At 41.1% G+C, this 16,849-nt stretch overlaps 1 protein-coding gene across 9 annotated transcripts in view; it reads right to left on the reverse strand.

Annotated features, from left to right (window-relative positions):
• The window catches only part of GALC (galactosylceramidase), a 149,791-nt gene that overhangs the window by 80,357 nt on the left and 52,585 nt on the right, over positions 1-16,849 (reverse strand). For 4 of the 9 annotated variants that reach the window (XM_027066348.2, XM_027066354.2, XM_027066356.2 and 1 more), the window contains exons 15-17: positions 15,581-15,744; positions 13,881-13,957; positions 6,012-7,925 (exon numbers count right to left, since the gene is read on the reverse strand). In XM_027066348.2, coding sequence (XP_026922149.2) covers positions 7,779-7,925; positions 13,881-13,957; positions 15,581-15,744 — 388 coding nt within the window. In that variant the 3' untranslated portion in view covers positions 6,012-7,778. Of the gene's footprint in view, positions 1-6,011; positions 7,926-8,552; positions 11,524-13,880; positions 13,958-15,580; positions 15,745-16,849 lie in introns of those variants that run through there. The other 5 variants (XM_027066349.2, XM_027066353.2, XM_027066351.2 and 2 more) reach the window with 2 other exon arrangements.

The following is a 16,849-nucleotide window of genomic DNA, read 5'->3' on the forward strand; positions in this document are numbered from 1 at the left end:
AGTGCAATCTGTTAAACAGATGCAGAGAGTAATAAACTGTCTTTTCAGTATAATCTTGAAATCACTTACTTCTGTAATGTTTTCCACCCCCAGGAATGTGAAACCTATAAATATCTTGTTAGAGCAAAATCATTTCCAATTTCTTGTCCAACAGCCCCCTACAATCCCTCAAAGTATTTGCATTTTTTCCTAGTTGAGGAACAATTATCAATTCTCTGGAACATCAAGTTCAATTTTATTGGTGAAGGAGGGGGAGTAGAGAAGAAGATGGCAGGGAAGGAGGGAAGGAAGAAGGGAGAAGGGAAGTAAGGGAGGGAAAAGAAAGAGGGAGAGGGGGAGGAGAATGCATTTTAAAAGTTTCAAATCAGCCATGGACTTGAATTAAGTGAAAAAGGCTATCTTCAGAATAATATGATCAAATTATAATACTTCTGACATACAAAGAAAAGCAAGCTTTCTTTGAAGTGAAAGTAGAATATTAACAAGACAAGAAAAATCAGTGTGAGAATCTACCTATGAGCAAAAACTAGAACACTGTGGTTTCTAAAACACGCCTCTTGATTACCTCGTTTGGACACCATGATAGCTTAAAAATATTATGAATAGTTCTGTGAGAGTGATAACGACAGTCTTTTTAAGCAAATCACATACCTAGAAGAATGGAACTTGGTATACAGCCCATCCATATTACTTTAAAATGAAGTAAAATATGGTTTGCAAAATGATTTCACTTGACGAGGCCATTTTGCCGGAGTGAAAATGTGCAGGGCATTGTGCGCTCATCTTCAGCATGAGAAACGATGGCAAACATTATTGATTTAGAAACAAAGCTACCTCTTCAGGTAAGCAAGATTTGAATTAAACAAAGAAATGCAGATTTGCAAGTTACAGAATTTGGGTGTAAGAGCTGGAAGGTGTCTTGGTGATCAGCCTAGGTTCTTTGCTTTACAGACAGCTCCTTCCATTCTGGAAGGCTTACAAGGCTTATATGGTTCAACCAAGGCTAAATTAAGTAGCAAATCTGGCATTCAGCTCAAACTTCCAGACTCAGGTTCAATGCTCTTATGGTGGTGCTCCCCCAGGTGGTATTTTTGGTGTACTGTGCTCTGATTATCTGTGTCCTCAAAATTCGTATGTTGAAATCCTAACGCTCGTGGTGATGGAATGGGGATGTATGTGGGCCTTTGGAGGTGTTTCGCTTATGAGAGTAGAGCCCTCGTGAATAGGATGACGGTTCTTTGAGGTTTCGGAGAGCTCCCTAGCCCCCTCCACCATGTGAGGACACCGTGAGAAGTCTCTGTTGTCTATAAGCTACCCAGGCAGTGGTATTTTGTGACAGCAGCCTGAAAGGATGAAGACAATATGTGAAGTACGTTTGGCAATTTACAAAGCACTCTCATCTAGAGGCTCTGCTGTGTCTGTTTCAATGAATACAATTCATGGTTACTAGTAACCACATACAAATCCAGTGTTTCACATCAACCTGATCAGAAGTAAAACCCTCACTGAGCACCAAACCAGGGAATGTAGAAGTAGGAGACGCAGTTTTTTCTACCCAAAGAGCCACAAGCTACTTGAGAAGAGCAAAATACCACCTGAAACAGCACCAAAGTCATAATGGGATGTGGTTCAAATTATTAGTGTTAAATAAAGGATTTTGCAAAAAGGTCCATGATAAATATTAAATTGAATGGGTTGAGAGGTCCATCTCCAGCCACGAGAGAATAACTTCTGGAACTGGACGGGACCTTCGCTCAAAGAGACTGTTTCAGGCAGTTAGACAACAGGCACCCCAGTACTGTGATCCTTGAAAGAAGGGAAACAAATGAGATGAAACTTGTGATCCCCAATTTCTGTCTGGAGGCATTTACTAGATTCCAGTACACAGGGGGTAAATACAGAGGATGGGCTTATAGAGCTGTGAAGATAAAATCTGTGTTTGAGGAGTGCCTGGGTGGCTCCGTCAGTTGAGTGTCCAACTCTTGATTTCAGCTCAGGTCATGATCTCACGTTTCATGAGTTCGAGCCCCACAATGGGCTCTGTGCTGACAGCGTAGAGACTGCTTGGGATTCTCTGTCTCCTTCTCTCTCTGCCCTTGCCCCACTCATTCCCTCTCTCTTTCTCTCAAAAACTAAATAATTTCTTTTCAAAAAATCTGAGTTTGAGGAGGCTGAGATATGCAGCTCATAGGAAGAAGAAAGCTCTGTAGGAAAAGAGGGCCAGAAATCTGCAGACAGGTCCGTGTCTTTGGCTCTAGACTAAGCTACATTATCATAGCATGAAACTCCATGAGCCAGGCAAAGAATAAACAGGGAAAGGACAGTTACCAGGGTCCTGTTAGCTGTACAAATATCAGGAGTCTCACAGGGAGAATGGGAGATAGTCAAGATTAGAACAACTCTGGTGGAAAGAACTCTTTCAGCCCTGGGACAATTCCCTGCCTTAGGAAATGGGGCTATACTAGCCCTGGTGGAAAGGTATTCTACCTGCCCTATAAAAGCTCTAAAAGCCCCAGAAGAGTCACACTGTCAAAGATGAAAGGAAAACCAGAAATCATGCAATTGTATTTGGAGACTTTAATGTTCCTCTCTCAGTAATTCATAGAACATGTAGACAGAAAATCAGTAAACACACAGAATTCTTAAACAACACAATCCGCCAACATGACTTAATTAATATTTGGAAAACATTACAGCCAATCACTGAAGAGTTTGTACTGTTTTCAAGGGTACATTGACTAAGATAAGTTGCATCGTGAAACTAGTCTAGATATGTTTAAAATAACTGAAATCCAAAAGAGCATATTCTTTGACCACAACAGGACTAAGTATCAATAATAACAACAACAAAATCTGGAAAATCCTCAAGTATTTGGAAATGAAACACTTCTAATTAGCACAAATGTCAAAAAATAAAAATAAAACGGAAATGAGAAAACATTTTGAACTGAATTTAAAAAAAAAGACATCATGACATATCAAAATACATGAGGTGTTGCTCGGTGTTTTAGACAAAATTTTATAGTATTGAAAGTCTGTGTTAAAAAAAGATGGCGACCCAAGCATCTAAGCTTACATCTTAAGGAGCCAGAAAATGAGTACATTAAAACCCTAAGTAAACAGAAGAAAATAGAGGTACAAGCAGCAATCAAAGAAATAGAAAACAAAGAAACAATGGGGAAAATATTTAAGAAACCAAAAGCTGGTTCTTTGAAACATAAATAAAATTGACAAAAATCTAACTACACTAACAAAGATAAAGAGAGAGAAAGCACAAATTGGCCATATTAAGAACACCTTATAGACAATAAAATAAGAAAACATTATGAACAGGTCTATGCCAATAAATTAGACAATTATATGAAACGGACAAATTCCTTGAAAGATGCAAATGGCCAAAACTAACACAAGAAATGTAGAAATTGGAACAGCCCAGCTTCTGTTAAGGTTTCTCAGTCCCCAATCCCTCTTCTTGACCTGCTTTGTGAGACTGCAGCTGGGCCCTGGAAACATGTCTCTCTTGTTGGGTAGCAGAGAGGTGCTGGAGGAGGAGCTTGCCGTCCTGTCCCAGGGTGTTTTCCCTCCTTGCACCTGTGGTGTGTGGCCACTGGGAGCATTTGGCACACTGTGACTCACCCCTTCCAGGAGGGCTGCGATGAGCAGTGGTATTCACCCTCCAGTGGTGTTCCCCAACACCCCCCGTGGTTTCCCAGAAGTTTCACCAGCACCACAAAGGGGTAACTTTCTAGGGAGTTTCAGGGGTAGCCCAGGAGGCAGCTTGTCTATGTTCCTCACACACCCCACAGGGTGGTTTCCTGCCTGTCAGCCCAGGATTCAGCATCTCAGCGAACTTCTATGCCATCCACAGCCACACCATCTCTACTAGACCGAGTCTCAGCTTTGCAAGGAAGCCCTCGTCCAAATTTGCCCCTTCCTTGAGTACTCTGCCCTTGCCGATAAGTGGCCGGTCTCTATACCCGCTATTTCTGTAACCTTTGGAATTCTCATTACCCCTTAGTAGTTAATCCCATTACCAGTTAATAACTTTGTTTTTTCTGGTGTGGCTTCTGTCCTGGACTGTGACTGATACCAGTGATAGAGTCTAAGATAGAAGAACCTCACAGAGTGTTTCAGAAGATAAAAGAGGTAAGGAAGGGACACTTCCCAAATGATTTTATGAGGCTGTTACCAAAACCAGACAAAAATAGAAAAACAAACAAACAAACAAACAAATAAAAAACTGGACCGACATTCTGCATAAATGTAGACATAAAAACCTTTAACCAAATATTGGCAAATCAAATCCACTAATATATAAACGAAGAAATAAACCCCACTTGTCATATGTCAGGAACACAAAGTTGCTTTAATGTTTGAAAATCAAACAAAATGATGTACTACCTTACTAGAAGAAAGGAGAAAAATCATTTAATCACTTAATGGTGAGACATTTTCCCCCTTAAGATCATGAAAAGGCAAGAATGTCTGCTCTTCCCACTTTTTCTCTATGTTGTTCTGAAGTCCCAACCAGTGCAATAAGGCAGAAATAAAGCAGAAAGATTGCAAGAGAAGAAATCCTATCTGTTTCACAGATGACACTGTATAGGTAGAAAATCCTAAAGAATTTACAAAAAAAAAAAAAAAGCTAGGAGAATGAGTAATTTAGCAGTGTGGTTGGATTGCAGGTCAACAGAAGAAAAGCAAGTGTATTCTGAAAAATGTGTATTGCAGAAATGTATTGTGATGCACACAACAAACAACTGAGAAATGAAATAAAAAATATCATTCACAACAGCATCAAAAAATCACGAAATAATACATTTAATAAAATACGTGCAAAACCTGTACCCTACAGAAAACTACAGAAATGGCTCAAATTATGGAAAGCCTAAAAATGTGGAGATGGAACATGTTCACGGATTGAAGGGCCAATATTACAAAGATATCCATTCTCTCCAAATTGATCTGTAATTTTAATGTAATCCCAAATAAAAATCGTGGAAGCTCTTTGCAGAAATGTACAAGGCGAGTCTAAAATATATATGGAAACTTCGCGTTTACCTGGATTAGACAAAACAATTTTGAAGAACTTGGGAGGATTTAAACGGAGTTCCACACTGACTCTCAAGCTACTGTAATGAAGACAGTGTGGCATTTGCCTACGGACAGCTATGTAGATCAATACAACAGAATGGAGAATTTATTTCTGGAGGTACACAGTGATAGGCAATTGATTTTTCACAAAGGATAGTGTTTTCAACAAATGATATTGGAAAAACTGAATATCCATACAGGAAAAAAAAAATGAATGTCAAACCTCACACCTCTCAGCATATGCCAAAAAAAAATGCAAAATGGATCACAGACTGAATATAGAAACTAAAAGTATAACACTTATACAAGAAAAAAAAGGTAAGATCCTTATGAATTTAGAATAGACAAAGATTTCTTAGGATGCAAAAAAAAAAAAAAACCCACAAACAAGCAAAAAAAAACCAACCAAACAACGGAAAAACAAAACCACCTACCATAAAGGAAAAAAATAAATAAACTGCACTTCCAAATCAAAATTTTGCATTCTTGAAATGATACATACTTGGAGAAAACAATTTATAAAACATATATCTGAGTTTTAAAATTGCATCTGAAATATATAAAGAGCTCTTAATAAGACAGGAAACCTAATTTTTAAAATGAGCAAAAGGTACACAGACATTTCACAAAAGAAAATACATGAGTGACACAGAAGTCCGTGAAAAGATGCTCAACGTCTCACGCACTGCCACACACCCACACACCTGAAATCAGGCGGAGTAACAACATGAAGCTTTGGCGAGAGTGTGAGGCAACTGCAACTCTCAAACACGCTGCTGGGAGTGTAAAATCATACAGTCATTGGGGGAAACAGCTTAGCAGCTTCATATAAAGTTATACAGACACTCCCCGAAAGATCCAGCAATTTCACTCTTTGGTATTTATTAAGAAATGAAAACACACGTCCACACAGAGACTCGTACACAAATGTTCGTGACAGGTTTATTTGCAACACCAGAAAGTGGGAGAAGGGGATGACAAACGGTCGCAGAACCATACAATGGAATATTCTTTGACATAAGGAGCAAACCGTTGATATAAACAGCAACATAGACAAATCTCAAAGCATCCTGCTGCATGAAAGAAACCATTCAGCAAGGACTACATAGTGGATGATGCCACTTTTATAACGTTTTAGAACAAGGAAAATTTATCAGCATCAATAGAAATCAGATCAATGGTTGCCTGAGACGGGTGCGGGTGAGAGGAAATTACGATAGGTGCACATGAGAACTTTCTGGGGGTAACAGAAATGTTCCACATCTTAGTTGGGGTGTTGGTTTTGTGGGTATTTCCACCTACCAAGGCTCACTGAACTGTGCACTTAAAATGAGAACATTTTATCGTATGTGAATTCTGCCACAATAAAGTTAACTTAAAAACATACGTAGAGACCGGAATGGAAATCACTTAAGACTTGGTTTTAATTTAAAATTTTTCTCTGTAATCTGATTTATTCTAATATTTACCTTCTTGTCTTATTATAATAGAAATACACAACTTTGTTAATTTCACCTATGTTGAACTATTACAAATTCCAAAATTGCAGAATTAGTCCAGTGAAGCTCTGAACTTTCATTATAAAAGAATTCTAGAATTTACTTTATCGACATGAATGATGTGAGTTGTTTCTAGGATGTCTATTAATGCTTAGATATCAATTACACTGCATGAGAAATATGCTCCCCATACTTAAATACAAACACATTTGTACTTTAATGAAATAAATGCATCGAATCACACAATATTAGAGAATGAACCAATTCTATGTACCAGCAGAAGCTTAGTGTTCCCCTTCTTCCGAGAGCAAAGACAAAATAATTCGTTAGCTGTTTTAGTCTGTCATCAGTGACACACAAGACAGACCACGAAAGGCACAATGAGATAAGACACAAGAAAACTGCTACAATATCATCTTGAGAGCCACGTGCAGCACTGGCTAGGTGGGATTCTCTTCTTCCTTCCAGCCATCTGGGAAGATGTTCTCAGAGAGTTTTAAGGGTTACACAACTAAAAGCTGGATCTAAAAGACTTAAAAACTGCAGATAACCCAATTAATCTGCTCATATTTATTACTGCAGAAGTAGCTTTAGAGGTAGTTTATTAATGAGGCATTTTTCAAATCATCCACTCATCTATAATTCAAAAGCATCACTGTAAAAAGGAAAAGAAAAAATACTCTTCATAGAGTGTAAGATTAACATGTTGAAGTGGTTTTCAAAAAGCAGCACTTCCAGTGTTCTTCAGCTCCTTCTGGGGCGGCATTACCTCCAGACGAGGTCCTCAGCTCAGTCAGACACACAGTCCACCTCTGTGAAGATCAAGTCACTGCCCTCTGCACGAGCCCTTGCACACAAGATGAAGAAAGCGAGCTCAGCATTAAAGCCAAGGCTTCAAGGTGTGAACCACCCAAACCACCCCTAACAACAGGACCCCTGTACAGCTTGAACTTTAGGGGCCATATCGGGTAATGTTACCGATTCACGTGTCTCCCCTCGGCATTAGTTTTAAAAATATCTTCCAGAAGATCAAGCAAAAATATATTTCTCTCCCCATTTACTCTTCACTATTTTTAGTCTCCGAGAGGCTCATGTATTGATCCATCAAGGCAAGAATTGGCTCTGAACCAAAACCAAAAAGAAAGAAAGAAAATCCAAGGAGTGTTCTATGGTGCTCTGTGAATATTAGCTTGTGGCTTCCACATGAAAGTTGTCAAACTGTGCAAATTCAAAAGAGTGAGTTCCAATCGCAGCCCAGCCATTCTTCGGGAAACTCACAGGGATATTCTTCCAGACAGACTTGCCATTCAACGTGCCAGAGGAGAAACGGCCCTGGAGGAAAGACAAATGTACCCCTTGAAGATGTATGAAAATGATCCTCTGAGGTCTGTTTCTTAATACGTGTGGCCAATCTATTCCGTGGAGAGAACATCCTTCTCACTTAAGACCATGGCAAAACACAATTCCACAGGTTTGAGCGCAAGTTTGAAATACAGGAAAAATTCTCTGAGGAAATTCTTATCTACTTATGTGAATAGTTTCCGAAGCACAAGGAATAAATACCTTGATATTTCCTTGTCCCCCACCAAAATGCTCTAAATCAACAGAAATGTAAAACTTTTCCTAACTTTGTAAAGTTTTAAACAAAAGCCCACTGAAAGAAAGAAACATTTGTAATTTGCAAGTACGTGCATGCTCACGTGTTGTGGCTAACGGCCACCAGCTTTTCGGACGTGACTACCGGATCCAAAGCTTCCGTTTACCTAAATCCGTTTTGTTCCATGTACAAATTATCACCTCAAAGTCATATGGAGAGCCCACCCTCAAGTTATAAAACTAGGAACCGGCAGTTAAACTGATGTTGGGGTGGGAGGGCCAGGGGTAAGAAGGGAGACGTCCAGAGAAATGAAGGACTTACTGGTCACCCACACAGAAAGACAAAAATAACTCCCTCAGATAGTGGCCATTCCTACCTAGCCAAGTGCCTGGCACACAGGGGAAAATAAATGCCAGCTCTTGTCATCATTATTATAGCACATTTACGAGCGTATCAACTGCAGCTGAACATTTAAAAGTAGCTAATTTCAAAGGGTGAAGAGCTAACGATCCAAAGCACTGGGCTACGGATCAAAAGAAAACCTGTTTTTAGGTCACAGAATTGCAGTTCAATGGGTGTTCGTTTCACCCTTTCATGTTACGGAGGGAGATACTGAGACGTGAGATTAAAAGTCAAAATCAGATTCACCAGCAGGGCTACAACTTGAATCATAGCTGCCCAACTCCATATTCAGGGCCGCACATATTCCCACCAGCACATGCGTGCACAGCCACACGCGTGCACAGCCACACGCGTGCACAGCCACATGCAGCTCTCCAAGTGCTCACTGAACACCTTCTGCCGCTCGGCCAACGGGGGGGTATTAACACTGAGCCAATACGTAGCCATAGCGCGCAAGCATACATCACCTCCTCCTCCCCACCCCTGCCCTCTGGCCGCTGGGCTGCTCCACACACGAGGCCTGTCACCAGCAGGGTCCCTCCCACGAGGCCTGTCACCAGCAGGGTCCCTCCCACGAGGCCTGTCACCAACAGGGTCCCTCACACGAGGCAGGGTCCACTGCTCAAGGTGCTCTTCCCATCGGGCAGGGCTCAGCTCAAAGCGCACCAGCTCCGAGAGCGCTTCCCCCATCTCTCTACCTAGACACTCTGGACAGTGGAGCTCGTTCACCTCACTGTCCCGTTTTGTCTTCACCATGTGACTGACTGATTTGGGTTTTTTTACCGTCTTAGAACCAGAGGCAGCCATCTATGGCCCACAAGCCAGCCACCTGTTTCTATAAATAAAATGTTATCAGAACAAAGCCACACGCGTCCATTTATCTGCTGTCCGTGGCTGCTGTCTCACTACAAAAGCAGAGTTGAGTAAAGTTGCACAGACTACATGGCCCACGAAGCCTAAAATATTTACTGTCTGGCCCCTTACAAAGGGTTTGCCAACCCCTGCCCTAGAGAATACAGGCTCCAGGAGAGCAGGAACCGTGTGTGTCTTCATTACTGCTGCATCCCTTACCACCTAGAAAAGGACACATAACAGGTGCTTCATAGAAATGTGTGGAATGAAAGAATAAGACACATTTAACCCCAGACAACCTTACAGAAGTTATGTCCCTTTTACAGACCAGGAAATAGAAGCTCAAAGAAATGAAATAACTTTCGGGGAGTCAGGATGCATCAGCAAGGAAATATGAATGCTGCTCTGCTTGGTTCAAACATGCCTACTGCTAAGAATATTCACTCGAGTCAAGAAGTGCTTACCATGTAACAAGTACCGTACCAAACGCTCATATATATAATCTCATTTGATCTTCATAAGAAGGATACGATATTATGGATATTCCTGATATTATGGACGGGAAAACAAAAGCTGAGCAACATAAAACACTTGCAGGTGGAACATAGTAAGGCTTCAGTCTATCGCTCTAACCACCACCTCAGTAGTGCTGAGAAGCGGTGAAAGAGGGCCAAGGACAAAATGATATAAAATCCTCCTAAATGCTGGTCTCGGGGATGGTAAAAGGAGGAAAACGAACACTGAAGCTGGCCTCACAGTGCTTTCAGTCTGATACACAGCCTGTGGGCTAGTTTCAAACCAGATCTGTTACCGGTAAAGCTGTCGTCGTCTGTGATTATGGATCTACAGTGGGGAGAGAAACACGATAGGAAGAGGCAAGCTGAGGGACAACTGGTTATTTTAACTGGAAAACCATGACCTTCATAATTTCGCTAATGCCAGTACCTGGCATGTAGGTGGTGACCAATGAAAGACTTAAGTAAAAAAATATAAAAATCCTCATATTAGCTATAATTTGGAAAATGGACCATCGAACAAGATGTTGTTTTGCTTTGCCTTTTCATTCATGCAAAAAACTATTTGCCAAGTGCTATTAAAGGACTGGGAATTTAGGATGAACAAGAAAGGCAAGGCCGCCGTTCCATGGAGCTTACACTCTAGTGGGAGACATACCCACCAACTCACACAATAAAGAAAAGCTAAGCGGTACAAGGCGTGTGAAGAACTCAACCAGGAGACGGGGGCTTGACCAGACTGCAGAGTGGGAGGAGGCCTCGAAGAGCCCAGAGTTGAAACGCGAGAGGGAAGCCGGGTGCTCCCGGCCGACGGAACAGGAGACGGTGGGGCTGGGGCTGGCGCGGGTGTTAAGTCTGCAAAATCCCTGCCTGTTCCAGTGGCGAGACCGGAGCTCATTTCTAGAAGTTACAAGTCACTTTTTATTAAAGAGATACCAGAAGATACACCTCGAACAGTTCAGAGTGACTGTATCAGAGGCACAGGACAACGCATGGGGTGAGGAGGAAGGAACAAGCAGGGGCCCAGAAGGCACCTGTTTCCAACAAGCCCTTCTGATTTTCTTACCCCTGTCTACAAAGCACCTGAGAAAAATTAAGGACATTTATTTTTTAAATCCCTTTCATGGTTTCAAAAAATTCAAAACATTGCTAAAAATAAGCCTAACAAGAAGTATGCAAGAACCACTAAATAAAACTGGAGGACACAGTGGCAAATGCAGCCTGTTCTTGTCCTCATGGTCTTGCGGGGGGCAAACACATCATTCTAAAAAAAAGTTGGCTTTGCCCAAATTGATGTATAAATTTTCAACGTAATACTGGCTGCATTTTTCATGGAATCGAAAAGATGTTTTAAAAGTTCACATACAAGAAATAAATATACTTTTTTTTTTAATTTACAAAGGATAATTTGGAAAAAGAAATCATGAGGGACTTGCCCTCGGGGGCATCCATTCACTCACTCGCCAGAATTCACCAGGCTCTTGCTCTGATGGCAGACGTGCCAGGAATGCCATAGAGCCAGCAGTGTTTGGTGAAAGAGGCCTGTCACTGAAGGAGCCATTTTCTAGTGAAGGGAGGAGGCAAGGGCAAAAACCATCAGCAGAATCTGTGTGACGTCAGGAGGTAAGAAAAATAAACTGGCCGGGGGGGGGGGGGGGGGTGTGGAGGGGAGGGACACTAAAGGAGGTGGGTGCTATTTTATATAAGGTGGTCAGGAAAGAACCTGAAGGAAGTAAAGGGGTAAACTGTGTAATCAAGTGTTTTATTTATTTATTTTTTAATGTTTATTTATTTTTGAGAGAGACAGAGAAAGAATGTGAGTGGGTTAGGGGCAGAGAGAGAGGGAGACACAGAAGCAGAAGCAGGCTCCAGGCTGTCAGCACAGAGCCCGACGCGGGGCTCAAACTCACGAGCCGTGAGATCATGACCTGAGCCACAGTCGGACGCTCCACCGACTGAGCCACCCAGGCGCCCCTGTAATCAAGTGTTTTAAAGAGTGATACTGGATAAGACAAAGCACTATAAAGAACAAAGTTCAGAAAGAAGCCTATGCACATGTGATGATTTGTTACATCAAAGAGTTAGCCTTCAAATCATAGACAAAAGGACGGTCTGTGGTAATAAATGATGATGGCTATCCATTCGTTTAAAAAAATTATATTGGGATCTTCCCCTTATGATTCACAAATAAATTCCAGATGTATTAAAGACTCCAACAGGAAAAAAAAATCCTCAACTTTGTTTAGTTTAGAGGAAAAGAAATGTTCCTAACCGTGAGAAAGGTGCAGGCTTTCTTAAATAAAACATAAAAGCACTGAAAAAAAAGTGAAATACTTGACAGCACCAAAATTTAAAACTTCTATCTGTGAAACATACCATTAGAAATTAAAACACACAAGACACAAAAAATATTTGTAACATAAGTAACAGAAAATGGATGACTACTCAAAATAGGGGCGCCCGGGTGGCTCAGTCAGTTGAGCATCCGACTCCGGTTCAGGTCATGATCTCACGGTTTGTGAGTTCGAGCCCCGCGTCGGGCTCTGTGATGACAGCTCAGGGCCTGGAGCCTGTTTTGGATTCTGTGTCTCCCTCTCTCTCTGCCCCTCCCCCACTTGTGCTCTGTCTCTCTCTGCCTCTCAAAAATAAAATAAATGTAAAAAAAAAAAAAACAAAAACCTAAAAAAAAAAAAAAAGAAAATGGGTGACTACTCAAAATATATCATAAATTCATATGGATCCATCGGAAAAAGAAAACACAGTAAGAAAATGAGGAAAGAATGTGAATGGGTAACTTCAGAGAAGAGAAAAAATATATATACAAATAGCCAATAAACATAGTAAGATCTGCAACCTCCCTAATTATCCGGGAAATATAAATCACGTCAATTAGTTTGAAAAAAATCTTTAAAAACAGGTAATATATTATAACTGCTATAAAAGTGGATACAGCTTGGCTAGCAATAGGGCAGTATCTGTCAAGATTGTAAATGTAATTCCATTTCTAAACATCTGCCTGAACAAACACCAGCACGTGTGCACCCCAGGAGGCATGTAAAAGACCCCTCCCCTCTACCTGCAAGGAAAGCCAGCCCATCCTGCCTCCATTCACCAGAAGAGGAAAGAACGGGGAACAAAGTTGTGCCATCGAGTGTGGCAGAGTTAAATAAACTATGCCACACACAAACCAGATGTTCAAAGCCTACTGTTACTGCCTGGAAAATGTTACTGTATCATTTTTTGGTGGTTGGGCAAGAGATGAGAACAATTTCAAAAAGTTATCTGAATTCCGTATTTTACTGCTTGTTGTAACCTAAATCAAATTATGACAGAATTATAATGGCAGAGAGCAGTAGTATATTACACAGAAGAATTTTCTACACATCCCTTGAATGCGTGTCCATCAAGAACTCATGATAACTCAGCAATTTTGACAAGTATTTTTAGACATTCTTATCCTACAATTTATCTGGTACCTTCCATGACAAAAAAATACTCATGGAAACCAACTTCTAAAAAATTGTACTTCTCTCTGAAAACCAAATTAGTCTCAACCACCGAAAATAAATTTATGTGATTTTGCTTATATCTATAAGCTCCAATTATAATCTTGGTTCAGGCCAACTTGGAAAAAAATAAATCAATTATTGACTATTTACCAACTACTCCTGAGTTGAAAAAAACAAAACCAAAATTTAAAAAAATCGTGGGGTGATAAAGTCAACAGTTGATGGTTCTCATACAGGTTTACCCTGACATATACTATCACCCTAGAGTCTGCTGGTATCCCAGCAGATTCTCTGCCTATTTCCATCACTGTATTTATCACACTTTTCCCCCTCTCATTTGAGGACAGAAAATGCTAGAAAAGCACAAGAAAAGAATATTTTACCTCCAGGTATTCTGATCAGCAATACTTACCTTAATAATTAATGTGAGCGTATACCATCTTTTCGCTGTAACGTCAACATGTCCTAAAGCATATATGATCCATCCAGCTGCAACACACAAAGATTATCCTAATTGATATATTTTTAAAATCTAAATCACAGAATCACATAGCTCAGTGGGGATTCTCGGGAGGCATGTGTATGCAGTAAAGTAAGCCTTAACAAAGATCCACATTTCCAGATCTACTACTGATTTAAAACAAAACATCCTTCATTCGGGCATGCATTCCACAAGCACGTACTGGGAGCCTACTCTGAGACATATATCATATGTGAGCTCACGGGAGAACCAGTGAAATAAATTTACAAACCATCCCCAGTATAATGTGTTGGCTTCTACAGTTCAGGAGTAGGTTTATACTTGATTGGACTGGATATAAAGAAAAAAGAGTGGTAGTCAAAGGTCACCGTAAGATTTCCAGCTAGTGTAACTGCTTACATAGATAGAGCGTGAACTGAGAATTAGAGAGAGAAAACAGTTAATCTGGGGATATATTCTATCTGAACGGCTGAGAGAAAGCGGATGAGATGTTGAGTGGGCAGTTTAAAACACAAGCACAGGGGGGACTAAAGACGCAGATTTAAATCATTAGTTCTAATTCTACCACCAACTCATTTTGAGACTTTGGGAAAATCGATTAACCTCCCTGGTTTGGACTGGTTTCTGGTTTGGAAAATCAGTGAGGAATGTTCTAGATGGGTCATGCTATGATTCTGCAATTCCTACTCTGGTGTCCTTATTACCCACTCTTTCTTCATTACTTCTGGAGCCCTTTCCACCCAGCAAGAGGCAAAGAGTAACAAACTATAGGAGAGAAGATGTTTTTCACTAATGCAGGACAAAGTCAAGAGACTGAGAATCCAGAAGAGGCAGCACCAATACTGTCTGTTTCCACAGAGCAGGGGGCACCAACACCACAGTGAATTAGACAGAATTCAACATGGACACACTCTAAGCACCTCTCCTGAATAAGATGCTATTCTACATAAGACAAGGGCTGTTAAGATGAATGAAAAGTGTCAAATTATTAACTACATTGGGAAACGGGCTATCTCCATTTTTAAAAAAGGTTTACTTATTTTTGAGAGAGAGAGAAGGAGAGAACATGAGTGGGGGAGGAACAGAGAGAGAGAGAGAGAGAGAGAGAGAGAGAGAGAGAATCTCAAGCAGGCTCCCCAGTGTCAGGGCAGAGTCCGATACGGGGCTCGAACTCACAAACCTTAAGATCATGACTTGAGCGGAAATCAAGAGTCAGACTCTTTACCTACTGAGCCACCCAAGCGCCCTCAGGGTATCTCCATTTTAAGCAGACCAACCCCTCTCCTTCTACTTCCCTAAGCATACCAGCACATTCTTATAGTCTTGCTTTTTACTTACGGTGTTTCTTGAGCATTCTCTCCTCACTACGTCCACATCACCCCAGGCTATGAAAATCCTATCCTGACCGCCTAGCTCAGCTCCACCTGAAAGAGCTCTACACAACCTTCTTTTCCACAGCCGCCTCTCTCATTAACTCTATGATTTTGAATCATTTGGTGTTGGCTCAAATGTGCTGAATCTCTTCCCAAATAGATGTCCAAGCACCTAGAGATGAAGCTCTCTCATCACACAGTAAGAAGCTCACAGCATATTTCAGAGTAAGTCATGCGCTACATACAGAAGTCACTTACCTAGGTCACCTGTAACTTTGTAGGTTCCATTTGCAAAAATCCAGAAGAAAACTCCTCTAGCGCTTCTAATCAAGATACCACCTTTATTTACTCTTCCCGCAATGAACACGCCTCCCTTCTCAGGAGTCTCTATGTAAACATCACACCTCACAGTCAGGTTGGACCTGCAGAGTGAAACTGTTCATTAGCACCTTTTATTATGCCACTCCAGGTAAGGCACAAGTGTGTCATTTCACAGCCTCATGCCTCCAAACTTCTAATTGAGGTGAATATGTGACTTGCTAAGTCTGTGTTTGTGGCAGGGATGGGCTTCAAGAATCTTCATTGATGGGGGAAAAAAAAAAAAGAATCTTCATTGATAACAGTTTTAAGTTTTATGTGACTAAAGTTAAGCCATTTCGTTGCCTCTTTCAATGAGTTACTGGAAAATAGTATTTACGGTTTTCAAGTCTCTTAAGAACACATTTCTTGGGGTGCCTGGGCGGCTCAGTCTGTTGAGCATCCAACTCTTTCAGATCAACTCATGATCTCACAGTTCATGTGTTCGAGCCCCGCATCAGGTTCTATACCCACAGCATGGAGCCTGCTTGGGATTCTCTCTCTCTCCCTCTCTCTTTGCCCCTCCCGCTCTCTCTCTCTCTCTCTCAAAATAAGTGAATAAACTTTAAAAAAAAAAAAAAGAACACATTTCTGATCTATGATAAAACAACTTGTCAACCTAAGAATATAATGTTAAAAGAAGCCTTTTTTCCCCATAGGAATGCATAAAAGGTCTGTTTCCATACAATTCTGAAAAAACAATTTACTAAATTTCCATCTGCTAAGAGAAGCAGTGAAGACAAAAGCTTGGAGCCCCTAGGAGAACATACTTTGGAGCTAATATTTACCTTTAACTCGAGCAAGACTTAAAAACCCCAGAAGAAAGATCTAAAGGTATTTCTCCGCAAAGACAGAGGCAACTCTCCTGACACTACAGCAGGGGTTTTCAAATTTGAGCAGCACTGAAATTGCCTGGAGGGCTTGTGAAAGTCAGTCTGTCAGCCCCAGCCCACAGCTTCTGACTCAGGTGGGTTGCGCTGGGCTCTTGAATCTGCATGTCTAGCAAATTCCCAGGTGATGCCGGTGCCACTGGTTCAGGAATCCTACTCTGAGAGCCATTTTCCCCTACAGAGCATCCCTGTCCCTATAGGGACAGTAAAACCCTGGCCCGGCATCACTGATCAACAGGGGCACATCAAAGGAGAGGAAATTCAGCCAACCAGCTACTAC

Source organism: Acinonyx jubatus, chromosome B3 (genome assembly GCF_027475565.1).
Source record: "Acinonyx jubatus isolate Ajub_Pintada_27869175 chromosome B3, VMU_Ajub_asm_v1.0, whole genome shotgun sequence".
Lineage (NCBI taxonomy): Eukaryota > Metazoa > Chordata > Mammalia > Carnivora > Felidae > Acinonyx > Acinonyx jubatus.